The sequence below is a fragment of the Culex pipiens genome, chromosome 2, assembly GCF_016801865.2.
Source record: "Culex pipiens pallens isolate TS chromosome 2, TS_CPP_V2, whole genome shotgun sequence".
NCBI classification, from domain to species: Eukaryota; Metazoa; Arthropoda; class Insecta; order Diptera; family Culicidae; genus Culex; species Culex pipiens.
Genome location: NC_068938.1, coordinates 187,232,077 through 187,257,652, shown reverse-complemented (window position 1 = coordinate 187,257,652; position 25,576 = coordinate 187,232,077). Strand labels below are relative to the sequence as shown.

Genomic DNA, 25,576 nt, shown 5'->3' with positions numbered 1-25,576 from the left:
TTAAAATATCGAATTATAATATAATTGACTGCAAACAGACAAACACACCAAATGCAAAGGGTTATGAAGGGAAAATTTCTAAGAACATTAAAAGTGATTAAAATGTGTTGATTTATCAATAAAACAAAGTGGTCATGATTAACACAAATAAATTTGGCTTAAGGGTTAAAATTTTTGTTCTTCCATACATTAATTCTAAATACACGAAATTTATGTATTATTTTTTTGATTTTAGTTCAGTACATTTTTCTACCAATGTACCAATACACATTTTAAAAATGCATTTTAAATCTTTGTATTTCAATTCGATTTGATTTTTTTGGGAAATTAATTAAGATTAATTTCCAAGCAGTACACAAAAATTAAATCTTTGGAATTTATTTATTCATTTAGAAATTATTTATTTTTGTGATTGGCTAGCAGTGCACTTTATTATAAATTATCTTAGGAGTTTCGATGATAATTCCCGGGAATCTAGGGTATCGAAATCGCTAAATTCCGGGAAATTGTTCCGTTAATTTTCGCTCTTCGACATCTCTTTAAAGTAATGTTACTGCAAAGTAAGTAAGAATGAAAAATAAAAATGTAATGTTTCATGTTGTGGTCCTTAAATTTAAAATATTCTTAGGAATTGAAACTTTAATTTGAAGTGATCTTGTTGAATTCGAAAGGCAAAATGAACCTTTGACAATATTTTCTTAATATATCAGTTATCAATACATTAGAAAAGTTTGTGAATACAAGTTTGAACTTTGAATTAAAAGGGATATTTTTTGCTCCCTCTAACGATTTTTGTTAGTCTCACGATTTCATAGTCAGTTTAAAACTAATTATTCAAGTCTCAATAGTTACTTATCTAAATTAAATTAATAAGACAACATTTTTAATTTAAGAAATAATTGTAAAAAAAGTTCCACAATTTTTATAAGCATTTGATTTTAATATAATTTTTACTATAGATTGTGCAAATTGTCTCTGTTCTATTTTTGAAATGGTCTTATAAACAAGGTGACTCTTATTGACTTTTTTTTCTAGAGTATGCTCAGTTTTTCAATTAATTGCATTTCAAACATATTTGAATTGAGTTATTTAAAACATGAGTAAGAACTTGTTAAAACTGTCCTGTTGAACAATAGCAATTGAACTCATTTTTAAATCATTTTGGGAAATATGAAACCATTTTTACAACAAAAAATGGTTTCAAAAAACAAACAAAATATGAAAGAATAATTAATTTTTAGACAATTGTACTTAAATTAAAACTCCAAAATGCATTTTTTTGCGCTTCTAAATAACGTGTGGAATTCAAACAAAATTTAAAAAGATAATGTCTGGACATTTAATGAAATTTGTATTAATTTTGTTACTTGAATGTTATTATTTTTTCAATCAATTTTTGAGATGATTTATATAGATGACTAAAGTTTCTGTTATACCTTTGATACTCGAATTGTTAGTTTTTTAACGATCAGAAAAATAATTAACAAAAAGTTGGATGCATATGATTTAAATCATTATTTTGGTAAACTTTTCTGTTGGACATCTGGCTTTAAACACATCTTTCATACTTTCAGTTTGATCACAGTTTTCAGGTGTTTGCACACGAGCTTTCTAATTCTAACCCAGGGCAGTTTAAATTATGTTTTTTTTTTTATTCTTCTCTACTCACCAAGAACTTCATCATTTTGATTGTTTTTAGTAGCACTGTTTTTCGCTTGAAACCACAAATGCCGCTTCACTTCACTGCAATTTCCACTAAACTGCTTCCTGTGTAGTCCAGAAAAGAAAAAAAGAATAAATCCAAATTGAACGGTCAAACTGTTGACAATCAATCCAAATATCCACTAAAGTCCCAAATCACTTTTTCAGAGCTCTCCCTTCAGAACAAGTCCAAACACTTCACACAATTCACAGTACCACTGGCTGCTGCTGCTTCACAAACTCTAGCTGGTAGCTGCGCTGCTTCCCGCTTCAGAACACCGAAATCAACTGTCTCACTGAAGCGCCACGAGCTTCCCTTTTATTAACTGTAAAATCAAAGCTGACGGCGCTTTTCCAACCCAGCCAGTCGAAAAGATTTCCCCGAAGCTTCGGAGCATCCGAAGATGATCCTCGGAGATCTCGACTCTCCTGAGCTTTTTTTTTGCTCACACGCGCGAAGAGAAGAGAGGATCAAAAGTACGAATCACGTTGAGAGAGCGAGTGAGAGTTTCGCTCGCGCTTTTCTTCTTGTTTAGAACACACCAACCAAGGGGAAGATCTCCGGCTGCTTTCGATCATGACAGTGCCTTGCTCAGCACTGATGACGGTTGCAACCAAACACGTGAAAGGTGATCATCACACCTGAGAGAGAACTGGCCCAAACCACCCGGCAAGGGGGTGGCAATAAACTAACCAGTAGACTCTAAGCTTAATCTCTTGAGAGAAGCCTCTCTCGCGCAAGGTAGAATCTTGCATGCAAGATGATGACGTCAAGTCAGCACGAATTGCTTGAACTTGAACGAGTTGACGCTCGGATCGGGGCTTGGCTCAGCCCAGCGATCGTCGTGGTGGTGGGTTATGTTTTTTTTTCTTTCGACGTCGAAGGTGCGGAAGGCGCTCGGAGCATCAGCTGAAGATCAATCGATCAAGTGATTTAGGTATGTGATGAAGTGCGCTGGAAGGAATAGGAATAGGTTCGAGCAGAGTTTACACGCAGGAACGGAACCGGAGTTTGTGGCATGGGTTGCGTTTATTGGCTATGTTGAGCAGTAGCGCAGTTTGTCGTCACGATCTGAGGGGATGAGTATGTGAAGGTTGGAAGTTATCTGATGGAGTTTTAAGTTACATGGAACTAAAAGTTGATAATTTTGACGATATAGTGTGTAAATGATGTTTAAATATCTTACAAGTTATCGTAAACGTGAACAGAGTTTATAACACCGAGATCCTCACAGATATCCGTTCAGATTTTACAATTTACAGATTTATTTTCCGTTTCCAATAGTAAAAACTATCTTAATTTTAACACTAACGCGAACCGTGGAAGTTGATGAAAATAATAATAAAATTCGATTTATACTACAAAAAATAATCCCAAAATGAAAGTTGAGCTTACAATAACAAAAACACGGATGGTCGGGTCAAGTTTTTTTTTATTTGAGAACTGGAGTTGCAGTCGAAGCTAAAGTTGGTAAATTCTGAGAAGCTGGAGTCAAGTTTGTCCTCCTTTAAAATTTTGGTAGAGTAGGAAAAATATTGCAAACATTTTTTTCATTTATTAAAAAACTTGTTCAATTGGTATCTGTGAGAATACATTGTATAATGTTTATTTTTGAAAATTTTATCGTATAATGACCATTTGGTTAATCATTTTTTTTTAAATTCTGGCAGAAGAGTAGTTCTTTTCGTTTTCGCAAATAGACTTTTCTTTGAGTTTTATGATCCGAATGAAACTTTGTCCTTGTACATTCCGTATATCAAAAGAAGTCTTTTGCGAGAAAAAATAGTTTTTTCAGTGAGTTTAATTAAATTTCAAAATATTTTAAAACTAGTCCAAACATGCTCAATATGATTATGCAGAATGCAGAAAAAGAGATGTGGTGTCAGTGTGTTGGTGTCGTAGTGTGCCTGGGTTTTGGGGTGGCTGGGGGGATTTTATAATTGCCACGCGGAGGGGTTGTCAGATTGGATTTAGGGGGGGGGGGGGTGTGGTTCGGGGTTTTTTGGGGATTAGGACGGTTGGGGAGGGTTTTTTGTATAAGGGGTGGTGGGGGTTGGTGGATTTGGGGGTTTTGGCGGATTTGGAGGATTTGGAGGATTTGGAGGATTTGGAGGATTTGGAGGATTTGGAGGTTTTGGAGGGTTTTGGAGGTTTTGGAGGTTTTGGAGGTTTTGGGCGGTTTTGGAGGTTTTGGAGGTTTTGGAGGTTTTGGCGGGTTTTGGAGGTTTTGGAGGTTTTGGAGGTTTTGGAGGATTTGGAGGATTTGGAGGATTTGGAGGATTTGGAGGATTTGGAGGATTTGGAGGATTTGGAGGATTTGGAGGATTTGGAGGATTTGGAGGCTTTGGAGGATTTGGAGGATTTGGAGGATTTGGGGATTGGAGGATTTGGAGGATTGGAGGATTTGGAGGATTGGAGGCTTGGAGGATTTGGAGGATTGGAGGATTTGGAGGATTTGGGAGGATTTGGAGGATTTTGGCGGATTTGGAGGATTGGGGGATTGGAGGATTTGGAGGATTTGGAGGATTGGAGGATTTGGAGGATTGGAGGTATTGGCGGATTTGGCGGATTTGGAGGCTTGGAGGATTTGGAGGTTTTGGAGGATTGCGGTATTGGAGGATTGGAGGTTATTGGAGGATTGGCGGTATTGGAGGATTTGGAGGTTTTGGAGATTGGAGGATTGGAGGATTGGCGGATTATGCGGTTTTGGAGGATTTGGAGGACTTGGAGGATTAATTGGCGTATTGGCGTTAGATTGGCGGTTTGCTAGATTGGCTTGGCGGATTATTGGCGGAAATTCTTCAATTGCGGTTGAGGCTTTGCATTTAAGGCTGTCTAATTCTTCAAATTCTTCAAATTCTTCAAATTCTTCAAATTCTTCAAATTCTTCAAATTCTTCAAATTCTTCAAATTCTTCAAATTCTTCAAATTCTTCAAACTCTTCAAATTCTTCAAATTCTTCAAATTCTTCAAATTCTTCAAATTCTTCAAATTCTTCAAATTCTTCAAATTCTTCAAATTCTTCAAATTCTTCAAATTCTTCAAATTCTTCAAATTCTTCAAATTCTTCAAATTCTTAAAATTCTTAAAATTCTTAAAATTCTTAAAATTCTTAAAATTCTTAAAATTCTTAAAATTCTTAAAATTCTTAAAATTCTTAAAATTCTTAAAATTCTTAAAATTCTTAAAATTCTTAAAATTCTTAAAATTCTTAAAATTCTTAAAATTCTTAAAATTCTTAAAATTCTTAAAATTCTTAAAATTCTTCAAATTCTTCAAATTCTTCAAATTCTTCAAATTCTTCAAATTCTTCAAATTCTTCAAATTCTTCAAATTCTTCAAATTCTTCAAATTCTTCAAATTCTTCAAATTCTTCAAATTCTTCAAATTCTTCAAATTCTTCAAACTCTTCAAATTCTTCAAATTCTTCAAATTCTTCAAATTCTTCAAATTCTTCAAATTTTTCAAATTCTTCAAATTCTTCAATTTTTTCAAATTATTCAAATTCTTCAAATTCTTTGAATTTTTAAAATTCTTCAAATTCTTCAAATTCTTCAAATTCTTCATATTCTTCCAATTCTTCAAATTCTTCAAATTCTTCAAATTCTTCAAATTCTTTAAATAAACATTACACCAAATTCTGCAAATTCTAAAAAATACACAAAATACTGGTATTTCTACAAGCTCTAAACTCTCAAAAATCTTAAAAATCTTAAAAATCTTAAAAATCTTAAAAATCTTAAAAATCTTAAAAATCTTAAAAATCTTAAAAATCTTAAAAATCTTAAAAATCTTAAAAATCCTCAAAATCTTAAAAATCTTAAAAATCTTAAAAATCTTAAAAATCTTAAAAATCTTAAAAATCTTAAAAATCTTAAAAATCCTAAAAATCTTAAAAATCTTAAAAATTTTAAAAATCTTAAAAACCTTAAAATCTTAAAAATCTTAAAAATCTTAAAAATCTTAAAAATCTTAAAAATCTTAAAAATCTTAAAAATCTTAAAAATCTTAAAAATCTTAAAAATCTTAAAAATCTTAAAAATCTTAAAAATCTTAAAAATCTTAAAAATCTTAAAAATCTTAAAAATCTTAAAAATCTTAAAAATCTTAAAAATCTTAAAAATCTTAAAAATCTTAAAAATCTTAAAAATCTTAAAAATCTTAAAAATCTTAAAAATCTTAAAAATCTTAAAAATCTTAAAAATCTTAAAAATCTTAAAAATCTTAAAAATCTTAAAAATCTTAAAAATCTTAAAAATCTTAAAAATCTTAAAAATCTTAAAAATCTTAAAAATCTTAAAAATCTTAAAAATCTTAAAAATCTTAAAAATCTTAAAAATCTTAAAAATCTTAAAAATCTTAAAAATCTTAAAAATCTTAAAAATCTTAAAAATCTTAAAAATCTTAAAAATCTTAAAAATCTTAAAAATCTTAAAAATCTTAAAAATCTTAAAAATCTTAAAAATCTTAAAAATCTTAAAAGTCTTAAAAATCTTAAAAATCTTAAAAATCTTAAAAATTTCAAAAATCTTAAAAATCTTAAAAATCTTAAAAATCTTATAAATCTTAAAAATCTTACAAATCTTAAAAATCTTAAAAATCTTAAAAATCTTAAAAATCTTAAAAATCTTAAAAATTTTAAAAATCTTAAAAATCTTAAAAATTTTAAATATCTTAAAAATCGTAAAATTTTTAAAAATCTTGAAAATCTTCAAAATTTTAAAAATCTTCAAAATCTTAAAAAAATTAAAATCCTAAAAAAATTAAAATCTTAAAAACTTTTAAAAATCTTAAAAATCTTAAAATTTTTAAAAATCTTAAAAATCTTAAAAATCTTAAAAATCTTAAAAATCATCATAATCTTAAAAATCCTAAAAATCCTAAAAATCCTAAATATTAAAAATCTAAAAAAAAAAATATTTAAAATCTGAATCTTTTTTATGTTATAAAACTAAAAATAACCTTTCTTCAAACCAAACGATTTGTATAATTTTTGCACCATTCAAAATAATAAAAAAAGAATTTATTTGTACAATAAGCCAACAACACATAAAAACCATAGATAAATAAATATTGGTTTTTGATTACGTCTATATCACGTAACTGCTTAGATTTCAATTTATATCCAAAAAAATCTTGATTACTGCACAGCGAAAAAAGTAGAAATCCAGCTGTGTGTGTGTGTGTGCAACCAACCAAACGGGACCACGCGGTCGCTTCTTACAAATTGAGTTGTTTCCATGTATTTTTAGATCTACATTCTATACATGCAAATAACTCGCATAGGCATTTGGAAGGTGTTAGCTCTGCCGAGCTTCGGTGACCCATTTCTACGCTGGCTAGCCGAGCGCGAGGTACTTCAGCTTTATCGACAAGCCCCGCCCTGAAGAACGTTTGGACCAATCGGATTCAAACGTTATTTAGTACTTCCGAACCCTTGTCAAATGGACAAGGACCCAGCGCGTATATAGTTGATAGTAACAGTATTCCTAATTCCAGTCATAGCTCACCAAGTCGCGAAGGCATAGTGGTTAGCATTTTTGCTTACCAATCCAAAGGACGGGGGATCGAACCCCGACTCGAGCGACTTTGATTTTTCGTTCATGTTCAGAGTTTCAAGATTTATATTTCCTATACTTTCTAGTTGGGAGCAGATGGGAATCGAACCCAGGACCATTCGCTTACAAAGCGAACACCGTGACCAGTAAGCCACGGCCGCTCCTTACAGCAAAAAAAAAGTAGAAATCCAGCTGCGTGTAAAAGGCCTGGGTGTAAAATAAATGTTGCATCATTTTATTAAATTCTATGTAATTTTACACCCTGAAATATGTAGCCCATCAGTATGGGAGTCTACTTGACTGAAATGTCAAGCTCATATAAGCGTTTTTTCTTTCCAATTTTCATCGGTTTGATGGCCGAGTGGGCAAAGGCGTCATTCCTTACTGTTGGTGGTGGGTTTGAATCCCGTCAGTTGCAACTTTTTTTTTTATGTTTACAAAAATTGTACATGCAGCGTGTAATATTAAGTGTCTTTTTTGACGAAGGTGATGTGCATTCTTTTGCATGCGATTTCACCATCAGATTTTTTGCTGTGTGAGTAAAGGATAAAAATAGGTGATATTTGAGAGTCAGCTGTCACATTGGGAACATGTCTGAGCCATCCGTCAACTATATCCTGCAAGCTATTTCACCAGAACGCAACCTTTGTGCTCGCCACGAAAACGCTTTCCGGTGCAGCCGGCCTATCGCTGCCTCAAATCTCCAGATGAAGCCGTTTGAGGTGGGGGGGGGGGATGACTATCAAAATAATTGTCAAACAGTAGCGCAATTAGCAGCGCAAATTATTTTCCCAACAAATTTTATGCTCAAGCCAAACTGTTGGCAATCGGGGTCGTCGGGCAATAACTGCAGCCACCAGCAAAGTGAAAATGAGCTAAACTAACGAACTTAATGAGACCATCATTGTGGAAAATCAAGCCAAGTCGCACAATTGCACGCCGGAAGCCTTGAGCTGGAATTGGTGGAAAGGAAGTTGGGTGGTATCAATTTCATGAGAAGATAATCAACTTTGTGAGTAATCTTCTGCTTCCTTCAGTACCCAAAAGTTGAACCATTCTGAAAGTACTTATTCAAAAGCCTTAAACTTCTGGTAAGTACCCTCTCGAAAAATTATCTTGCCGCCCAAATCAAAGAGTCCCACGAGCGTCTCGTCTCGCTAAAGATTGTTAAATTACGAATAAATAACCACTTTATGGCTGCCGTGGTGGATCGTCAAGATAACGCATGTCGAATCGATTACCTCGGCGGTCCTCGCTAAAAGTAAACTAATCATCATCGTTAGTGCTTCTGACTGTTTTGATCACCGCGGCAGGTCTCATTACCTCTACCTTTTATTACCTATATTAGTATTACTGCACGGAGAGACTGTGCCCAGAAATTTTAACAATTAAAATTGTTGATTTTACTTTCGTAAATTTTAACAAAAACGCACTTGTCACTGCCAATATTCCGTTACAATAACTAAAATTCAGTAATAATTTAGTAACCTGTTTGTTGAAAATGCTAGAGGCAAAAAGCTAACAGATTTCCCGAACTCGAATGAACGTGCTCGACTGTTAGCTTTGGTTTTAGGAAAATCAAAAATTTTGTTGGTTGAATATAATTAACAATTGGTTGAATATTTAAAAGATGAACTTGGGTTTGTTTACGTCTGTCATTTGAAGTCAGGATTCGAACGAGAGCGGTCGATTTGTTGAGTTTGTGTTGTTAATTGTGAAGTGAGAGGATGTGAAAGGTAAAAATCACACTATTTGGCTAAGTTGAAGTGGTAAATCGAAGTGCACACTGCTGCAACTGAGGAGGTGCAATTGGTGAGTAAGTTTGTTGATGATTACTTTGCAGGTGATAAACTATGAAGAGCAAGACGAAGACATTCGCAATGGGGACCTCTGATGCGAGGGGACTTTATGATAATGTTTGGAGGATAGAGAGGGGCAGTGGAAGGAAGAGGCGGGCCAGCTCTTGCACGACAACACTTGCACGGGCAAATTTAACAAAATGTTGGTTAACCTAAGTAAGTTTGGGTTTAATTTTACACAACAATTTATTTTTTCCTTCGTGCTTACGATGGATACAATTTTAATGAACCATTATTTTTTCAGAATCATCAACCATAAAATACATAGAAATGCGTACACATAATATAAAAATAAAAATTCGATTATGGGAAATGTCTAAAAACTAAAATTTATAAAAGATATACAAAAGAAGATACTAATATTTTAAAAATGCTGTTTAAAGAAGACTGCTCAATAAACTGGTAAGTTAAATTCATAATATTTTTTTCAGGAATCGGAGTACGTTGAATAAATTGAATCAAATGCAGCGAAAGTTTGTTGCCAAAAGTAATTGTTAAATTAATGCAAGCTTGGTAAGTAGCATTATTGGTATTTATTCTTTCCTCATTATAATTACATTTATTTTCGTTCCTTTTTCAGTTTATAGCCGAAATTAAGAATTTTGTATAAAATTACTAATAAATTTCATATGTCTATTTGCAGCAAAAGGTTCGCTTTGGTGTGAATTCTGTGTCCAACCACAAGAAAAATAACTAAACATGAGACCGTTGTAGATGATGATGACTTATCGGATAATTTCACAGTGATTGTAAGTGAATATAACACTTAAAACTTAAAACTTTAACTTGGTGAAAATTTTGCTCGGTTTCTATTTTCAAGGAATTCACGAGAAATTAAACATCTTTTTAAATATGTTTAACAAAATTTGTAAAATCCTTTCATCATTATAATTTTTAAAACATTAATTAAACTTTACATGTTTTATAATAACATGTTTTATAATAACAGTTAAAACAAATTAGTTTTTTATGCTTTTTAACAATAATTTAATAACTTCATGCAAAAAAAAACAAATTAGTACAAAAAGTTAAAATTTTAGGCAGAATAAATGCGAATATAAAAACACCCAGCATTTATTTGTGAGGCATTATTATAAAATTTACTGTAAATTCAATAAAAATATTGCTAACAACAGCTAATTCCTGACTACATGTACGAATATTTTTCTGTATTTAAGTAAGACATTAGTTAAAAATATAGCTAGAAATTCGGCCCAGCCTGTATCGTTAAATAATCAAAGAAAATATATATAGAAACTAACATAAATTATGTTTAATTAAGAAATGTTATGTTATAAACCACTAATAATTTGCTGCATGCAAAAATATTTCGGTTGTTACAACGAAAAAAAATGTTAAAAAATAGTTGAAAAGTATGGTCCAGCCTGTTTTTTACGGAATATTCCACAATATTTCAGCTGAAAACAAAAAAAAATAGTTGATTTTCTGAAAAAAATATTCTAGCAGTCGACTGCTAGAATTTTTTTTCGGCCATTTAACCAACAAAAATGGCAATTCCAACTATTTTTTTAGCTACATTTAGTTACAGGTGGTCAGCAATTTCGGGTTAACAAAATCAACAATCGTTTGTTGAAAAAAAGCTGTGTAAAAAATTAACCCATACTTTTGGTTAAATTAACCAAGATTTTCTTAGATTTGCCCTGGCCGGTCTCTCCGTGTGTTCTGCGGCTATTGGCATTGGCTGCTGCAAGTCCAGAGTGGCATCTTCCTCGACCTTGGCAGGTCAATAATTGGGAACGAGAAGTTGTAAAAACTTAAACGCGTGTGCCAATTTTCAGAAGTTCCGTGTTGCGTCCACTCAGACGAACCAGATCACCTTACGCTCAGAATGATCTTTGAGCAGTGAAGCTTTAAGATAGCTACAGACTAACAGCTTAGACTGTAAGTTTGCTGTCCAATTATTTCATCGCTATAATTCCCTCTGCATGAGGTCACACTAAGATCCAATTCCAGATCCTGCTGCTCAACCCAGCTTGCACCACATCCGGGAGACCCTCTCCATAAACGTCACCATCGTCATAAAGCTCATTAGGCGCTTGGAAGTCCCTTGCAAGTTCATAGCATTCGTTCAGCTCGTCTTCATTGTCAAGTAACTCAGCCTCCGCTCTTCTAGATACAGAACATAAATAAGGAGGACCAATCTGTTCCACAGGGCGCGCGCGCGCGCTCACAAACTCGCGGTGGCATTTAGCAAAATCGAGAAACGTGACTTAGTTCTGGGCTGCCTCCGGTGCCAGCATCACCACCAACCAACCAGGTGGTAATCCCAACAGTTTATTTTGTGTACATTTGGTATTGGCCACGGACGACGACTGAGCCTCAAGAATCGTTCTTGGCGTTGCCAGAATTGTTGGATTTTGGGGTTCGTCACGCGTGAATCGTTGGAATTCTCGGCGGAATTTCAAGGCAATGAAGATGCTCACGCGAGCAACCTGACTCTGGTGGGTCCCCACCGTCAAATTAACAGCCGTTGTGACGAATTGGGCCGGCACGTTTCCCATCCGTGAGTCTTCTTGCAAAATGGAATTCAGATCGCTAACGCGCAGACACAGAAATAAAAAAAAATGTGCAGATAGGTATCACATTACAAATTACTAAATGAGCTAATTTATAAAAGAGCAACTTCACATGACACTTTTGGCACGGCGTGGCTGGCTCGGAGGGGTCGTAACACTCAAAGGCGTTGAGCAGAAAATATGTTCAACCATCAAGCGGGTTTCGCACGGATTAAGACACACTCGTGGCCTTAGGAGCCCAGCTGGTAGCAAACAGATCTGCCTCAGATATGTTCAAGACGGCGGCAACAAGTGCACAATCCGGCAAACGGGGAGTGCTTTTGCCGCAATTCGTACCGAAAAGGGAGGGAATCTCGTGGAATCGATACGATCTCTCGACAGAAACCCGGTGAACCGTGCACATTCCGGTGTGTCATACCCTCGAAGTCGTCTGTCATCATATTTCGGGCTGTCAACGGGTTGTCGACGGTTCCACCTGTAGAACCGTTTAAAATTATCATTTAATAATGGGTTCTAGCGAAAATGGCGCTGGTGACATTCAAAGTTCAGCCATTCTTTTCGGGCTGACTTTGGCGAATGCAAATCTGGAAAGGTATGCAAACGCTTTGGCGGTGTCGATAGAAGAGGGTAATTACAATAGAACATTTATATTGAGGTGAGATAACCATCTCTTGATGCTTAGTCGGAGGAAGATTTGAATGATAAGTGAAAGGAAAATGTTTTCGGATTATGACGTTCTCACAGTTGAAACAGGACTAAAAACTAAAAACTAAAAACTAAAAACTAAAAACTAAAAACTAAAAACTAAAAACTAAAAACTAAAAACTAAAAACTAAAAACTAAAAACTAAAAACTAAAAACTAAAAACTAAAAACTAAAAACTAAAAACTAAAAACTAAAAACTAAAAACTAAAACTAAAAACTAAAAAACTAAAAACTAAAAACTAAAAACTAAAAACTAAAAACTAAAAAACTAAAAACTAAAAACTAAAAACTAAAAACTAAAAACTAAAAACTAAAAACTAAAAACTAAAAACTAAAAACTAAAAACTAAAAACTAAAAACTAAAAACTAAAAACTAAAAACTAAAAACTAAAACTAAAAACTAAAAACTAAAAACTAAAAACTAAAAAACTAAAAACTAAAAACTAAAAACTAAAAACTAAAACTAAAACTAAAAACTAAAAACTAAAAACTAAAAACTAAAAACTAAAACTAAAAACTAAAAACTAAAAACTAAAAACTAAAAACTAAAAACTAAAAACTAAAAACTAAAAACTAAAAACTAAAAACTAAAAACTAAAAACTAAAAACTAAAAACTAAAAACTAAAAACTAAAAACTAAAAACTAAAAACTAAAAACTAAAAATAAAAACTAAAAACTAAAAACTAAAAACTAAAAACTAAAAAATAAAACTAAAAACTAAAAACTAAAAACTAAAAACTAAAAACTAAAAACTAAAAACTAAAAACTAAAAACTAAAAACTAAAAACTAAAAACTAAAAACTAAAAACTAAAAACTAAAAACTAAAAACTAAAAACTAAAAACTAAAAACTAAAAACTAAAAACTAAAAACTAAAAACTAAAAACTAAAAAATAAAACTAAAAACTAAAAACTAAAAACTAAAAACTAAAAACTAAAAACTAAAAACTAAAAACTAAAAACTAAAAACTAAAAACTAAAAACTAAAAACTAAAAACTAAAAACTAAAAACTAAAAACTAAAAACTAAAAACTAAAAACTAAAAACTAAAAACTAAAAACTAAAAACTAAAACTAAAAACTAAAAACTAAAAACTAAAAACTAAAAACTAAAAACTAAAAACTAAAAACTAAAAAACTAAAAACTAAAAACTAAAAACTAAAAACTAAAAACTAAAAACTAAAAACTAAAAACTAAAAACTAAAAACTAAAAACTAAAAACTAAAAACTAAAAACTAAAAACTAAAAACTAAAAACTAAAAACTAAAAACTAAAAAATAAAAACTAAAAACTAAAAAATAAAAACTAAAAACTAAAAACTAAAAACTAAAAACTAAAAACTAAAAACTAAAAACTAAAAACTAAAAACTAAAAACTAAAAACTAAAAACTAAAAACTAAAAACTAAAAACTAAAAACTAAAAACTAAAAACTAAAAACTAAAAACTAAAAACTAAAAACTAAAAACTAAAAAAAACTAAAAACTAAAAACTAAAAACTAAAAACTAAAAATAAAAACTAAAAACTAAAAACTAAAAACTAAAAACTAAAAACTAAAAACTAAAAACTAAAAACTAAAAACTAAAAACTAAAAACTAAAAACTAAAAACTAAAAACTAAAAACTAAAAACTAAAAACTAAAAACTAAAAACTAAAAACTAAAAACTAAAAACTAAAAACTAAAAACTAAAAACTAAAAACTAAAAACTAAAAACTAAAAACTAAAAACTAAAAACTAAAAACTAAAAACTAAAAACTAAAAATAAAAAACTAAAAACTAAAAACTAAAAACTAAAAACTAAAAACTAAAAACTAAAAACTAAAAACTAAAAACTAAAAACTAAAAACTAAAAACTAAAAACTAAAAACTAAAAACTAAAAACTAAAAACTAAAAACTAAAAACTAAAAACTAAAAACTAAAAACTAAAAACTAAAAACTAAAAACTAAAAACTAAAAACTAAAAACTAAAAACTAAAAACTAAAAACTAAAAACTAAAAAATAAAAACTAAAAACTAAAAACTAAAAACTAAAAACTAAAAACTAAAAACTAAAAACTAAAAACTAAAAACTAAAAACTAAAAAAAAACTAAAAACTAAAAACTAAAAACTAAAAACTAAAAACTAAAAACTAAAAACTAAAAACTAAAAACTAAAAACTAAAAACTAAAAACTAAAAACTAAAAACTAAAAACTAAAAAACTAAAAACTAAAAACTAAAAACTAAAAACTAAAAACTAAAAACTAAAAACTAAAAACTAAAAACTAAAAACTAAAAACTAAAAACTAAAAACTAAAAACTAAAAACTAAAAACTAAAACTAAAAAACTAAAAACTAAAAACTAAAAACTAAAAACTAAAAACTAAAAACTAAAAACTAAAAACTAAAAACTAAAAACTAAAAACTAAAAACTAAAAACTAAAAACTAAAAACTAAAAACTAAAAACTAAAAACTAAAAACTAAAAACTAAAAACTAAAAACTAAAAACTAAAAACTAAAAACTAAAAAATAAAAACTAAAAACTAAAAACTAAAAACTAAAAACTAAAAACTAAAAACTAAAAACTAAAAACTAAAAACTAAAAACTAAAAACTAAAAACTAAAAACTAAAAACTAAAAACTAAAAACTAAAAACTAAAAACTAAAAACTAAAAACTAAAAACTAAAAACTAAAAACTAAAAACTAAAAAATAAAAACTAAAACTAAAAACTAAAAACTAAAAACTAAAAACTAAAAACTAAAAACTAAAAACTAAAAACTAAAAACTAAAAACTAAAAACTAAAAACTAAAAACTAAAAACTAAAAACTAAAAACTAAAAACTAAAAACTAAAAACTAAAAACTAAAAACTAAAAACTAAAAACTAAAAATAAAAAACTAAAAACTAAAAACTAAAAACTAAAAACTAAAAACTAAAAACTAAAAACTAAAAACTAAAAACTAAAAACTAAAAACTAAAAACTAAAAACTAAAAACTAAAAACTAAAAACTAAAAACTAAAAACTAAAAACTAAAAACTAAAAACTAAAAACTAAAAACTAAAAACTAAAAACTAAAAACTAAAACTAAAAACTAAAAACTAAAAACTAAAAACTAAAAACTAAAAACTAAAAGCAAAAAACTAAAAACTAAAAACTAAAAACTAAAAACTAAAAACTAAAAACTAAAAACTAAAAACTAAAAACTAAAAACTAAAAACTAAAAACTAAAAACTAAAAACTAAAAACTAAAAACTAAAAACTAAAAACTAAAAACTAAAAACTAAAAACTAAAAACTAAAAACTAAAAAATAAAAACTAAAAACTAAAAAATAAAAACTAAAAACTAAAAACTAAAAACTAAAAACTAAAAACTAAAAACTAAAAACTAAAAACTAAAAACTAAAAACTAAAAACTAAAAACTAAAAACTAAAAACTAAAAACTAAAAACTAAAAACTAAAACTAAAAACTAAAAACTAAAAACTAAAAACTAAAAACTAAAAACTAAAAACTCAAAACTAAAAACTAAAAACTAAAAACTAAAAACTAAAAACTAAAAACTAAAAACTAAAAACTAAAAACTAAAACTAAAAACTAAAAACTAAAAAACTAAAAACTAAAAACTAAAAACTAAAAACTAAAAACTAAAACTAAAAACTAAAAACTAAAAACTAAAAACTAAAAACTAAAAACTAAAAACTAAAAACTAAAAACTAAAAACTAAAAACTAAAAACTAAAAACTAAAAACTAAAAACTAAAAACTAAAAACTAAAAAAAAAAAAATAAAAACTAAAAACTAAAAAATAAAAACTAAAAACTAAAAACTAAAAACTAAAAACTAAAAACTAAAAACTAAAAACTAAAAACTAAAAACTAAAAACTAAAAACTAAAAACTAAAAACTAAAAACTAAAAACTAAAAACTAAAAACTAAAAACTAAAAACTAAAAACTAAAAACTAAAAAACTAAAAAACTAAAAACTAAAAACTAAAAACTAAAAACTAAAAACTAAAAACTAAAAACTAAAAACTAAAAACTAAAAACTAAAAACTAAAAACTAAAAACTAAAAACTAAAAACTAAAAACTAAAAACTAAAAACAAAAAACTAAAAACTAAAAACTAAAAACTAAAAACTAAAAACTAAAAACTAAAAACTAAAAACTAAAAACTAAAAACTAAAAACTAAAAACTAAAAACTAAAAACTAAAAACTAAAAACTAAAAACTAAAAACTAAAAACTAAAAACTAAAAACTAAAAACTAAAAACTAAAAACTAAAAACTAAAAACTAAAAACTAAAAACTAAAAAATAAAAACTAAAAACTAAAAACTAAAAACTAAAAACTAAAAACTAAAAACTAAAAACTAAAAACTAAAAACTAAAAACTAAAAACTAAAAACTAAAAACTAAAAACTAAAAAATAAAAACTAAAAAATAAAAACTAAAAACTAAAAACTAAAAACTAAAAACTAAAAACTAAAAACTAAAAACTAAAAACTAAAAACTAAAAACTAAAAACTAAAAACTAAAAAATAAAAACTAAAAACTAAAAACTAAAAACTAAAAACTAAAAACTAAAAACTAAAAACTAAAAACTAAAAACTAAAAACTAAAAACTAAAAACTAAAAACTAAAAACTAAAAACTAAAAACTAAAAACTAAAAACTAAAAACTAAAAACTAAAAACTAAAAACTAAAAAACTAAAAACTAAAAACTAAAAACTAAAAACTAAAAACTAAAAACTAAAAACTAAAAACTAAAAACTAAAAACTAAAAACTAAAAACTAAAAACTAAAAACTAAAAACTAAAAACTAAAAACTAAAAACTAAAAACTAAAAACTAAAAACTAAAAACTAAAAACTAAAAACTAAAAACTAAAAACTAAAAACTAAAAACTAAAAACTAAAAACTAAAAACTAAAAACTAAAAACTAAAAACTAAAAAATAAAAACTAAAAACTAAAAACTAAAAACTAAAAAATAAAAACTAAAAACTAAAAACTAAAAACTAAAAACTAAAAACTAAAAACTAAAAACTAAAAACTAAAAACTAAAAACTAAAAACTAAAAACTAAAAACTAAAAACTAAAAACTAAAAACTAAAAACTAAAAACTAAAAACTAAAAACTAAAAACTAAAAACTAAAAACTAAAAACTAAAAAACTAAACTAAAACTAAAAACTAAAAACTAAAAACTAAAACTAAAAACTAAAAACTAAAACTAAAAACTAAAAACTAAAAACTAAAAAACTAAAAACTAAAAACTAAAAACTAAAAACTAAAAACTAAAAAACTAAAAACTAAAAACTAAAAACTAAAAACTAAAAACTAAAAACTAAAAACTAAAAACTAAAAACTAAAAAAAAAAAACTAAAAACTAAAAACTAAAAACTAAAAACTAAAAACTAAAAACTAAAAACTAAAAACTAAAAACTAAAAACTAAAAACTAAAAACTAAAAACTAAAAACTAAAAACTAAAAACTAAAAACTAAAAACTAAAAAACTAAAAACTAAAAACTAAAAACTAAAAACTAAAAACTAAAAACTAAAAACTAAAAACTAAAAACTAAAAACTAAAAACTAAAAACTAAAAACTAAAAACTAAAAACTAAAAAAAAAAAACTAAAAACTAAAAACTAAAAACTAAAAACTAAAAACTAAAAACTAAAAACTAAAAACTAAAAACTAAAAACTAAAAACTAAAAACTAAAAACTAAAAACTAAAAACTAAAAAACTAAAAAACTAAAAACTAAAAACTAAAAACTAAAACTAAAAACTAAAAACTAAAAACTAAAAACTAAAAACTAAAAACTAAAAACTAAAACTAAAAACTAAAAACTAAAAACTAAAAACTAAAAAACTAAAACTAAAAAACTAAAAACTAAAAACTAAAAACTAAAAAAACTAAAAACTAAAAACTAAAAACTAAAAACTAAAAACTAAAAACTAAAAACTAAAAACTAAAAACTAAAAACTAAAAACTAAAAACTAAAAACTAAAAACTAAAAACTAAAAACTAAAAACTAAAAACTAAAAACTAAAAACTAAAAAACTAAAAACTAAAAACTAAAAACTAAAAACTAAAAACTAAAAACTAAAAACTAAAAACTAAAAAATAAAAACTAAAAACTAAAAAATAAAAACTAAAAACTAAAAACTAAAAACTAAAAACTAAAAACTAAAAACTAAAAACTAAAAACTAAAAACTAAAAACTAAAAACTAAAAACTAAAAACTAAAAACTAAAAACTAAAAACTAAAAACTAAAAACTAAAAACTAAAAACTAAAAACTAAAAACTAAAAACTAAAAACTAAAAACTAAAAACTAAAAACTAAAAACTAAAAACTAAAAACTAAAAAATAACAACTAAAAACTAAAAACTAAAAACTAAAAACTAAAAACTAAAACTAAAAACTAAAAACTAAAAACTAAAAACTAAAACTAAAAACTAAAAACTAAAAACTAAAAACTAAAAACTAAAAACTAAAAACTAAAAACTAAAAACTAAAAACTAAAAACTAAAAACTAAAAACTAAAAACTAAAAACTAAAAACTAAAAACTAAAAACTAAAAACTAAAAACTAAAAACTAAAAACTAAAACTAAAACTAAAAACTAAAAACTAAAAAACTAAAAACTAAAAACTAAAACTAAAAACTAAAAACTAAAAACTAAAAACTAAAAACTAAAAACTAAAAACTAAAAACTAAAAACTAAAAACTAAAAACTAAAAACTAAAAACTAAAAACTAAAAACTAAAAACTAAAAACTAAAACTAAAAACTAAAAAACTAAAAACTAAAAACTAAAAACTAAAAACTAAAAACTAAAAACTAAAAAACTAAAAACTAAAAACTAAAAACTAAAAACTAAAAACTAAAAACTAAAAACTAAAAACTAAAAACTAAAAACTAAAAACTAAAAACTAAAAACTAAAAACTAAAAACTAAAAACTAAAAACTAAAAACTAAAAACTAAAAACTAAAAACTAAAAACTAAAAACTAAAAACTAAAAACTAAAAACTAAAATAAAAACTAAAAACTAAAAACTAAAAACTAAAAACTAAAAACTAAAAACTAAAAACTAAAAACTAAAAACTAAAAACTAAAAACTAAAAACTAAAAACTAAAAACTAAAAACTAAAAACTAAAAACTAAAAACTAAAAACTAAAAACTAAAAACTAAAAACTAAAAACTAAAAACTAAAAACTAAAAACTAACAACTAAAAACTAAAAACTAAAAACTAAAAACTAAAAACTAAAAACTAAAAACTAAAAAATAAAAAATAAAAACAAAAAACTAAAAAACTAAAAACTAAAAACTAAAAACTAAAAACTAAAAACTAAAAACTAAAAACTAAAAACTAAAAACTAAAAACTAAAAACTAAAAACTAAAAACTAAAAAACTAAAAACTAAAAACTAAAAACTAAAAACTAAAAACTAAAAACTAAAAACTAAAACTAAAAACTAAAAACTAAAAACTAAAAACTAAAAAACTAAAACTAAAAACTAAAAACTAAAACTAAAAACTAAAAACTAAAAACTAAAAACTAAAAAACTAAAAACTAAAAACTAAAAAACTAAAAACTAAAAACTAAAAACTAAAAACTAAAAACTAAAAACTAAAAACTAAAAACTAAAAACTAAAACTAAAACTAAAAACTAAAAACTAAAAAACTAAAAACTAAAAACTAAAACTAAAAACTAAAAACTAAAAAACTAAAACTAAAAACTAAAAACTAAAAACTAAAAACTAAAAACTAAAAACTAAAAACTAAAAACTAAAAACTAAAAACTAAAAACTAAAAACTAAAAACTAAAAAAAACTAAAAACAAAAAACTAAAAACTAAAAACTAAAAACTAAAAACTAAAAACTAAAAACTAAAAACTAAAAACTAAAAACTAAAAACTAAAAACTAAAAACTAAAAACTAAAAACTAAAAACTAAAAACTAAAAACTAAAAACTAAAAACTAAAAACTAAAAAACTAAAAACTAAAAACTAAAAAACTAAAAACTAAAAACTAAAAACTAAAAACTAAAAAATAAAAACTAAAAACTAAAAACTAAAAAATAAAAAATAAAAACTAAAACTAAAAACTAAAAACTAAAAACTAAAAACTAAAAAACTAAAAACTAAAAACTAAAAACTAAAAACTAAAAACTAAAAACTAAAAACTAAAAACTAAAAACTAAAAACTAAAAAACTAAAAAACTAAAAAACTAAAAACTAAAAACTAAAAACTAAAAACTAAAAAACTAAAAACTAAAAACTAAAAACTAAAAACTAAAAACTAAAAACTAAAAACTAAAAACTAAAAACTCAAAACTAAAAACTAAAAACTAAAAACTAAAAACTAAAAACTAAAAACTAAAAACTAAAAACTAAAAACTAAAAACTAAAAACTAAAAACTAAAAACTAAAAAACTAAAACTAAAAACTAAAAACTAAAAACTAAAAACTAAAAACTAAAAACTAAAAACTAAAAACTAAAAACTAAAAACTAAAAACTAAAAACTAAAAACTAAAAACTAAAAACTAAAAACTAAAAAACTAAAAACTAAAAACTAAAAACTAAAAACTAAAAACTAAAAACTAAAAACTAAAAACTAAAAACTAAAAACTAAAAACTAAAAACTAAAAACTAAAAACTAAAAACTAAAAACTAAAAACTAAAAACTAAAAACTAAAAAATAAAAACTAAAAACTAAAAACAAAAAACTAAAAAACTAAAAACTAAAAACTAAAAACTAAAAACTAAAAAACTAAAAACTAAAAACTAAAAACTAAAAACTAAAAACTAAAAACTAAAAACTAAAAACTAAAAACTAAAAACTAAAAACTAAAAACTAAAACTAAAAACTAAAAACTAAAAACTAAAAACTAAAAACTAAAAACTAAAAACTAAAAACTAAAAACTAAAAACTAAAAACTAAAAACTAAAAACTAAAAACTAAAAACTAAAAACTAAAAACTAAAACTAAAAACTAAAAACTGTTTTGTTTTGTTTTGTTTTGTTTTGTTTTGTTTTGTTTTGTTTTGTTTTGTTTTGTTTTGTTTTGTTTTGTTTTGTTTTGTTTTGTTTTGTTTTGTTTTGTTTTGTTTTGTTTTGTTTTGTTTTGTTTTGTTTTGTTTTGTTTTGTTTTGTTTTTTTTTGTTTTGTTTTGTTTTGTTTTGTTTTGTTTTGTTTTGTTTTGTTTTGTTTTGTTTTGTTTTGTTTTGTTTTGTTTTGTTTTGTTTTGTTTTGTTTTGTTTTGTTTTGTTTTGTTTTGTTTTGTTTTGTTTTGTTTTGTTTTGTTTTGTTTTGTTTTGTTTTGTTTTGTTTTGTTTTGTTTTGTTTTGTTTTGTTTTGTTTTGTTTTGTTTTGTTTTGTTTTGTTTTGTTTTGTTTTGTTTTGTTTTGTTTTGTTTTGTTTTTTTTTGTTTTGTTTTGTTTTGTTTTGTTTTGTTTTGTTTTGTTGTGTTTTGTTTTGTTTTGTTTTGTTTTGTTTTGTTTTGTTTTGTTTTGTTTTGTTTTGTTTTGTTTTGTTTTGTTTTGTTTTGTTTTGTTTTGTTTTGTTTTGTTTTGTTTTGTTTTGTTTTGTTTTGTTTTGTTTTGTTTTGTTTTGTTTTGTTTTGTTTTGTTTTGTTTTGTTTTGTTTTGTTTTGTTTTGTTTTGTTTTGTTTTGTTTTGTTTTGTTTTGTTTTGTTTTGTTTTGTTTTGTTTTGTTTTGTTTTGTTTTGTTTTTTTTTGTTTTGTTTTGTTTTGTTTTGTTTTGTTTTGTTTTGTTTTGTTTTGTTTTGTTTTGTTTTGTTTTGTTTTGTTTTGTTTTGTTTTGTTTTGTTTTGTTTTGTTTTGTTTTGTTTTGTTTTGTTTTGTTTTGTTTTGTTTTGTTTTGTTTTGTTTTGTTTTGTTTTGTTTTGTTTTGTTTTGTTTTGTTTTGTTTTGTTTTGTTTTGTTTTGTTTTGTTTTGTTTTGTTTTGTTTTGTTTTGTTTTGTTTTGTTTTGTGCGGATTGTGCAGTTTGTTTTATGTTGATTGTGCGGATTGTGCGGTTTGTGAGGATTTTGGAATGTTTTAACCCAATTTTGCGACAGCTAGTTATGGTGGCTAATTAAGATGAAGCTTGATCAAAAAATCATCAATTATTTGTTTTGTATTTTTGTATTTTTGTATTTTTGTATTTTTGTATTTTTGTATTTTTGTATTTTTGTATTTTTGTATTTTTGTATCTTTGTATTTTTGTATTTTTGTATTTTTGTATTTTTGTATTTTTGTATTTTTGTATTTTTGTATTTTTGTATTTTTGTATTTTTGTATTTTTGTATTTTTGTATTTTTGTATTTTTGTATTTTTGTATTTTTGTATTTTTGTATTTTTGTATTTTTGTATTTTTGTATTTTTGTATTTTTGTATTTTTGTATTTTTGTATTTTTGTATTTTTGTATTTTTGTATTTTTGTATTTTTGTATTTTTGTATTTTTGTATTTTTGTATTTTTGTATTTTTGTATTTTTGTATTTTTGTATTTTTGTATTTTTGTATTTTTGTATTTTTGTATTTTTGTATTTTTGTATTTTTGTATTTTTGTATTTTTGTATTTTTGTATTTTTGTATTTTTGTATTTTTGTATTTTTGTATTTTTGTATTTTTGTATTTTTGTATTTTTGTATTTTTGTATTTTTGTATTTTTGTATTTTTGTATTTTTGTATTTTTGTATTTTTGTATTTTTGTATTTTTGTATTTTTGTATTTTTGTATTTTTGTATTTTTGTATTTTTGTATTTTTTGTATTTTTGTATTTTTGTATTTTTGTATTTTGTATTTTTGTATTTTTGTATTTTTGTATTTTTGTATTTTTGTATTTTTGTATTTTTGTATTTTTGTATTTTTGTATTTTTGTATTTTTGTATTTTTGTATTTTTGTATTTTTGTATTTTTGTATTTTTGTATTTTTGTATTTTTGTATTTTTGTATTTTTGTATTTTGTATTTTTGTATTTTTGTATTTTTGTATTTTTGTATTTTTGTATTTTTGTATTTTTGTATTTTTGTATTTTTGTATTTTTGTATTTTTGTATTTTTGTATTTTTTGTATTTTTGTATTTTTGTATTTTTGTATTTTTGTATTTTTGTATTTTTGTATTTTTGTATTTTTGTATTTTTGTATTTTTGTATTTTTGTATTTTGTATTTTTGTATTTTTGTATTTTTGTATTTTTGTATTTTTGTATTTTTGTATTTTTGTATTTTTGTATTTTTGTATTTTTGTATTTTTGTATTTTTGTATTTTTGTATTTTTGTATTTTTGTTTTTATTTTTGTATTTTTGTATTTTTGTATTTTTGTATTTTTGTATTTTTGTATTTTTGTATTTTTGTATTTTTGTATTTTTGTATTTTTGTATTTTTGTATTTTTGTATTTTTGTATTTTTGTATTTTTGTATTTTTGTATTTTTGTATTTTTGTATTTTTGTATTTTTGTATTTTTTGTATTTTTGTATTTTTGTATTTTTGTATTTTTGTATTTTTGTATTTTTGTATTTTTGTATTTTTGTATTTTTGTATTTTTGTATTTTTGTATTTTTGTATTTTTGTATTTTTGTATTTTTGTATTTTTGTATTTTTGTATTTTTGTATTTTTGTATTTTTTTGTTTTTGTATTTTTGTATTTTTGTATTTTTGTATTTTTGTATTTTTGTATTTTTGTATTTTTGTATTTTTGTATTTTTGTATTTTTGTATTTTTGTATTTTTGTATTTTTGTATTTTTGTATTTTTGTATTTTTGTATTTTTGTATTTTTGTATTTTTGTATTTTTGTATTTTTGTATTTTTGTATTTTTGTATTTTTGTATTTTTGTATTTTTGTATTTTTGTATTTTTGTATTTTTGTATTTTTGTATTTTTGTATTTTTGTATTTTTGTATTTTTGTATTTTTGTATTTTTGTATTTTTGTATTTTTGTATTTTTGTATTTTTGTATTTTTGTATTTTTGTTATTTTTGTATTTTTGTATTTTTGTATTTTTGTATTTTTGTATTTTTGTATTTTTGTATTTTTGTATTTTTGTATTTTTGTATTTTTGTATTTTTGTATTTTTGTATTTTTGTATTTTTGTATTTTTGTATTTTTGTATTTTTGTATTTTTGTATTTTGTATTTTTGTATTTTTGTATTTTTGTATTTTTGTATTTTTGTATTTTTGTATTTTTGTATTTTTGTATTTTTGTATTTTTGTATTTTTTGTATTTTTGTATTTTTGTATTTTTGTATTTTTGTATTTTTGTATTTTTGTATTTTTGTATTTTTGTATTTTTGTATTTTTGTATTTTTGTATTTTTGTATTTTTGTATTTTTGTATTTTTGTATTTTTGTATTTTTGTATTTTTGTATTTTTGTATTTTTGTATTTTTGTATTTTTGTATTTTTGTATTTTTGTATTTTTGTATTTTTGTATTTTTGTATTTTTGTATTTTTGTATTTTTGTATTTTTGTATTTTTGTGCTTTTGTATTTTTGTATTTTGTATTTTTGTATTTTTGTATTTTTGTGCTTTTGTATTTTTGTATTTTGTATTATGTATTTTTGTATTTTTGTATTTTTGTATTTTTGTATTTTTGTATTTTTGTATTTTTGTATTTTTTTGTATTTTTGTATTTTTGTATTTTTGTATTTTTGTATTTTGTATTTTTGTATTTTTGTATTTTTGTATTTTTGTATTTTTGTATTTTTGTATTTTTGTATTTTTGTATTTTTGTATTTTTGTATTTTTGTATTTTTGTATTTTTGTATTTTTGTATTTTTGTATTTTTGTATTTTTGTATTTTTGTATTTTTGTATTTTTGTATTTTTGTATTTTTGTATTTTTGTATTTTTGTATTTTTGTATTTTTGTATTTTTGTATTTTTGTATTTTTGTATTTTTGTATTTTTGTATTTTTGTATTTTTGTATTTTGTATTTTTGTATTTTTGTATTTTTGTATTTTTGTATTTTTGTATTTTTGTATTTTTGTATTTTTGTATTTTTGTATTTTTGTATTTTTGTATTTTTGTATTTTTGTATTTTTGTATTTTTGTATTTTTGTATTTTTGTATTTTTGTATTTTTGTATTTTTGTATTTTTGTTATTTTTGTATTTTTGTATTTTTGTATTTTTGTATTTTTGTATTTTTGTATTTTTGTATTTTTGTATTTTTGTATTTTTGTATTTTTGTATTTTTGTATTTTTGTATTTTGTATTTTTGTATTTTTG

General features: G+C 23.8%; 1 protein-coding gene across 2 annotated transcripts in view; it reads right to left on the bottom strand.

The window, feature by feature from the left end:
• Window positions 1–25,576, bottom strand: part of LOC120427990 (pro-resilin) — a 69,755-nt gene that overhangs the window by 27,044 nt on the left and 17,135 nt on the right. Inside the window, exons 1-2 of one of the 2 annotated variants that reach the window (XM_039592947.2) lie at window positions 1,918–2,069; window positions 1,670–1,767 (exon numbers count right to left, since the gene is read on the bottom strand). The exons of the other annotated variant lie outside the window; for it this stretch is intronic. Coding sequence (XP_039448881.1) covers window positions 1,670–1,684 — 15 coding nt within the window. The 5' untranslated portion in view covers window positions 1,685–1,767; window positions 1,918–2,069. Of the gene's footprint in view, window positions 1–1,669; window positions 1,768–1,917; window positions 2,070–25,576 lie in introns of those variants that run through there. 2 annotated transcript variants of the gene reach the window in all.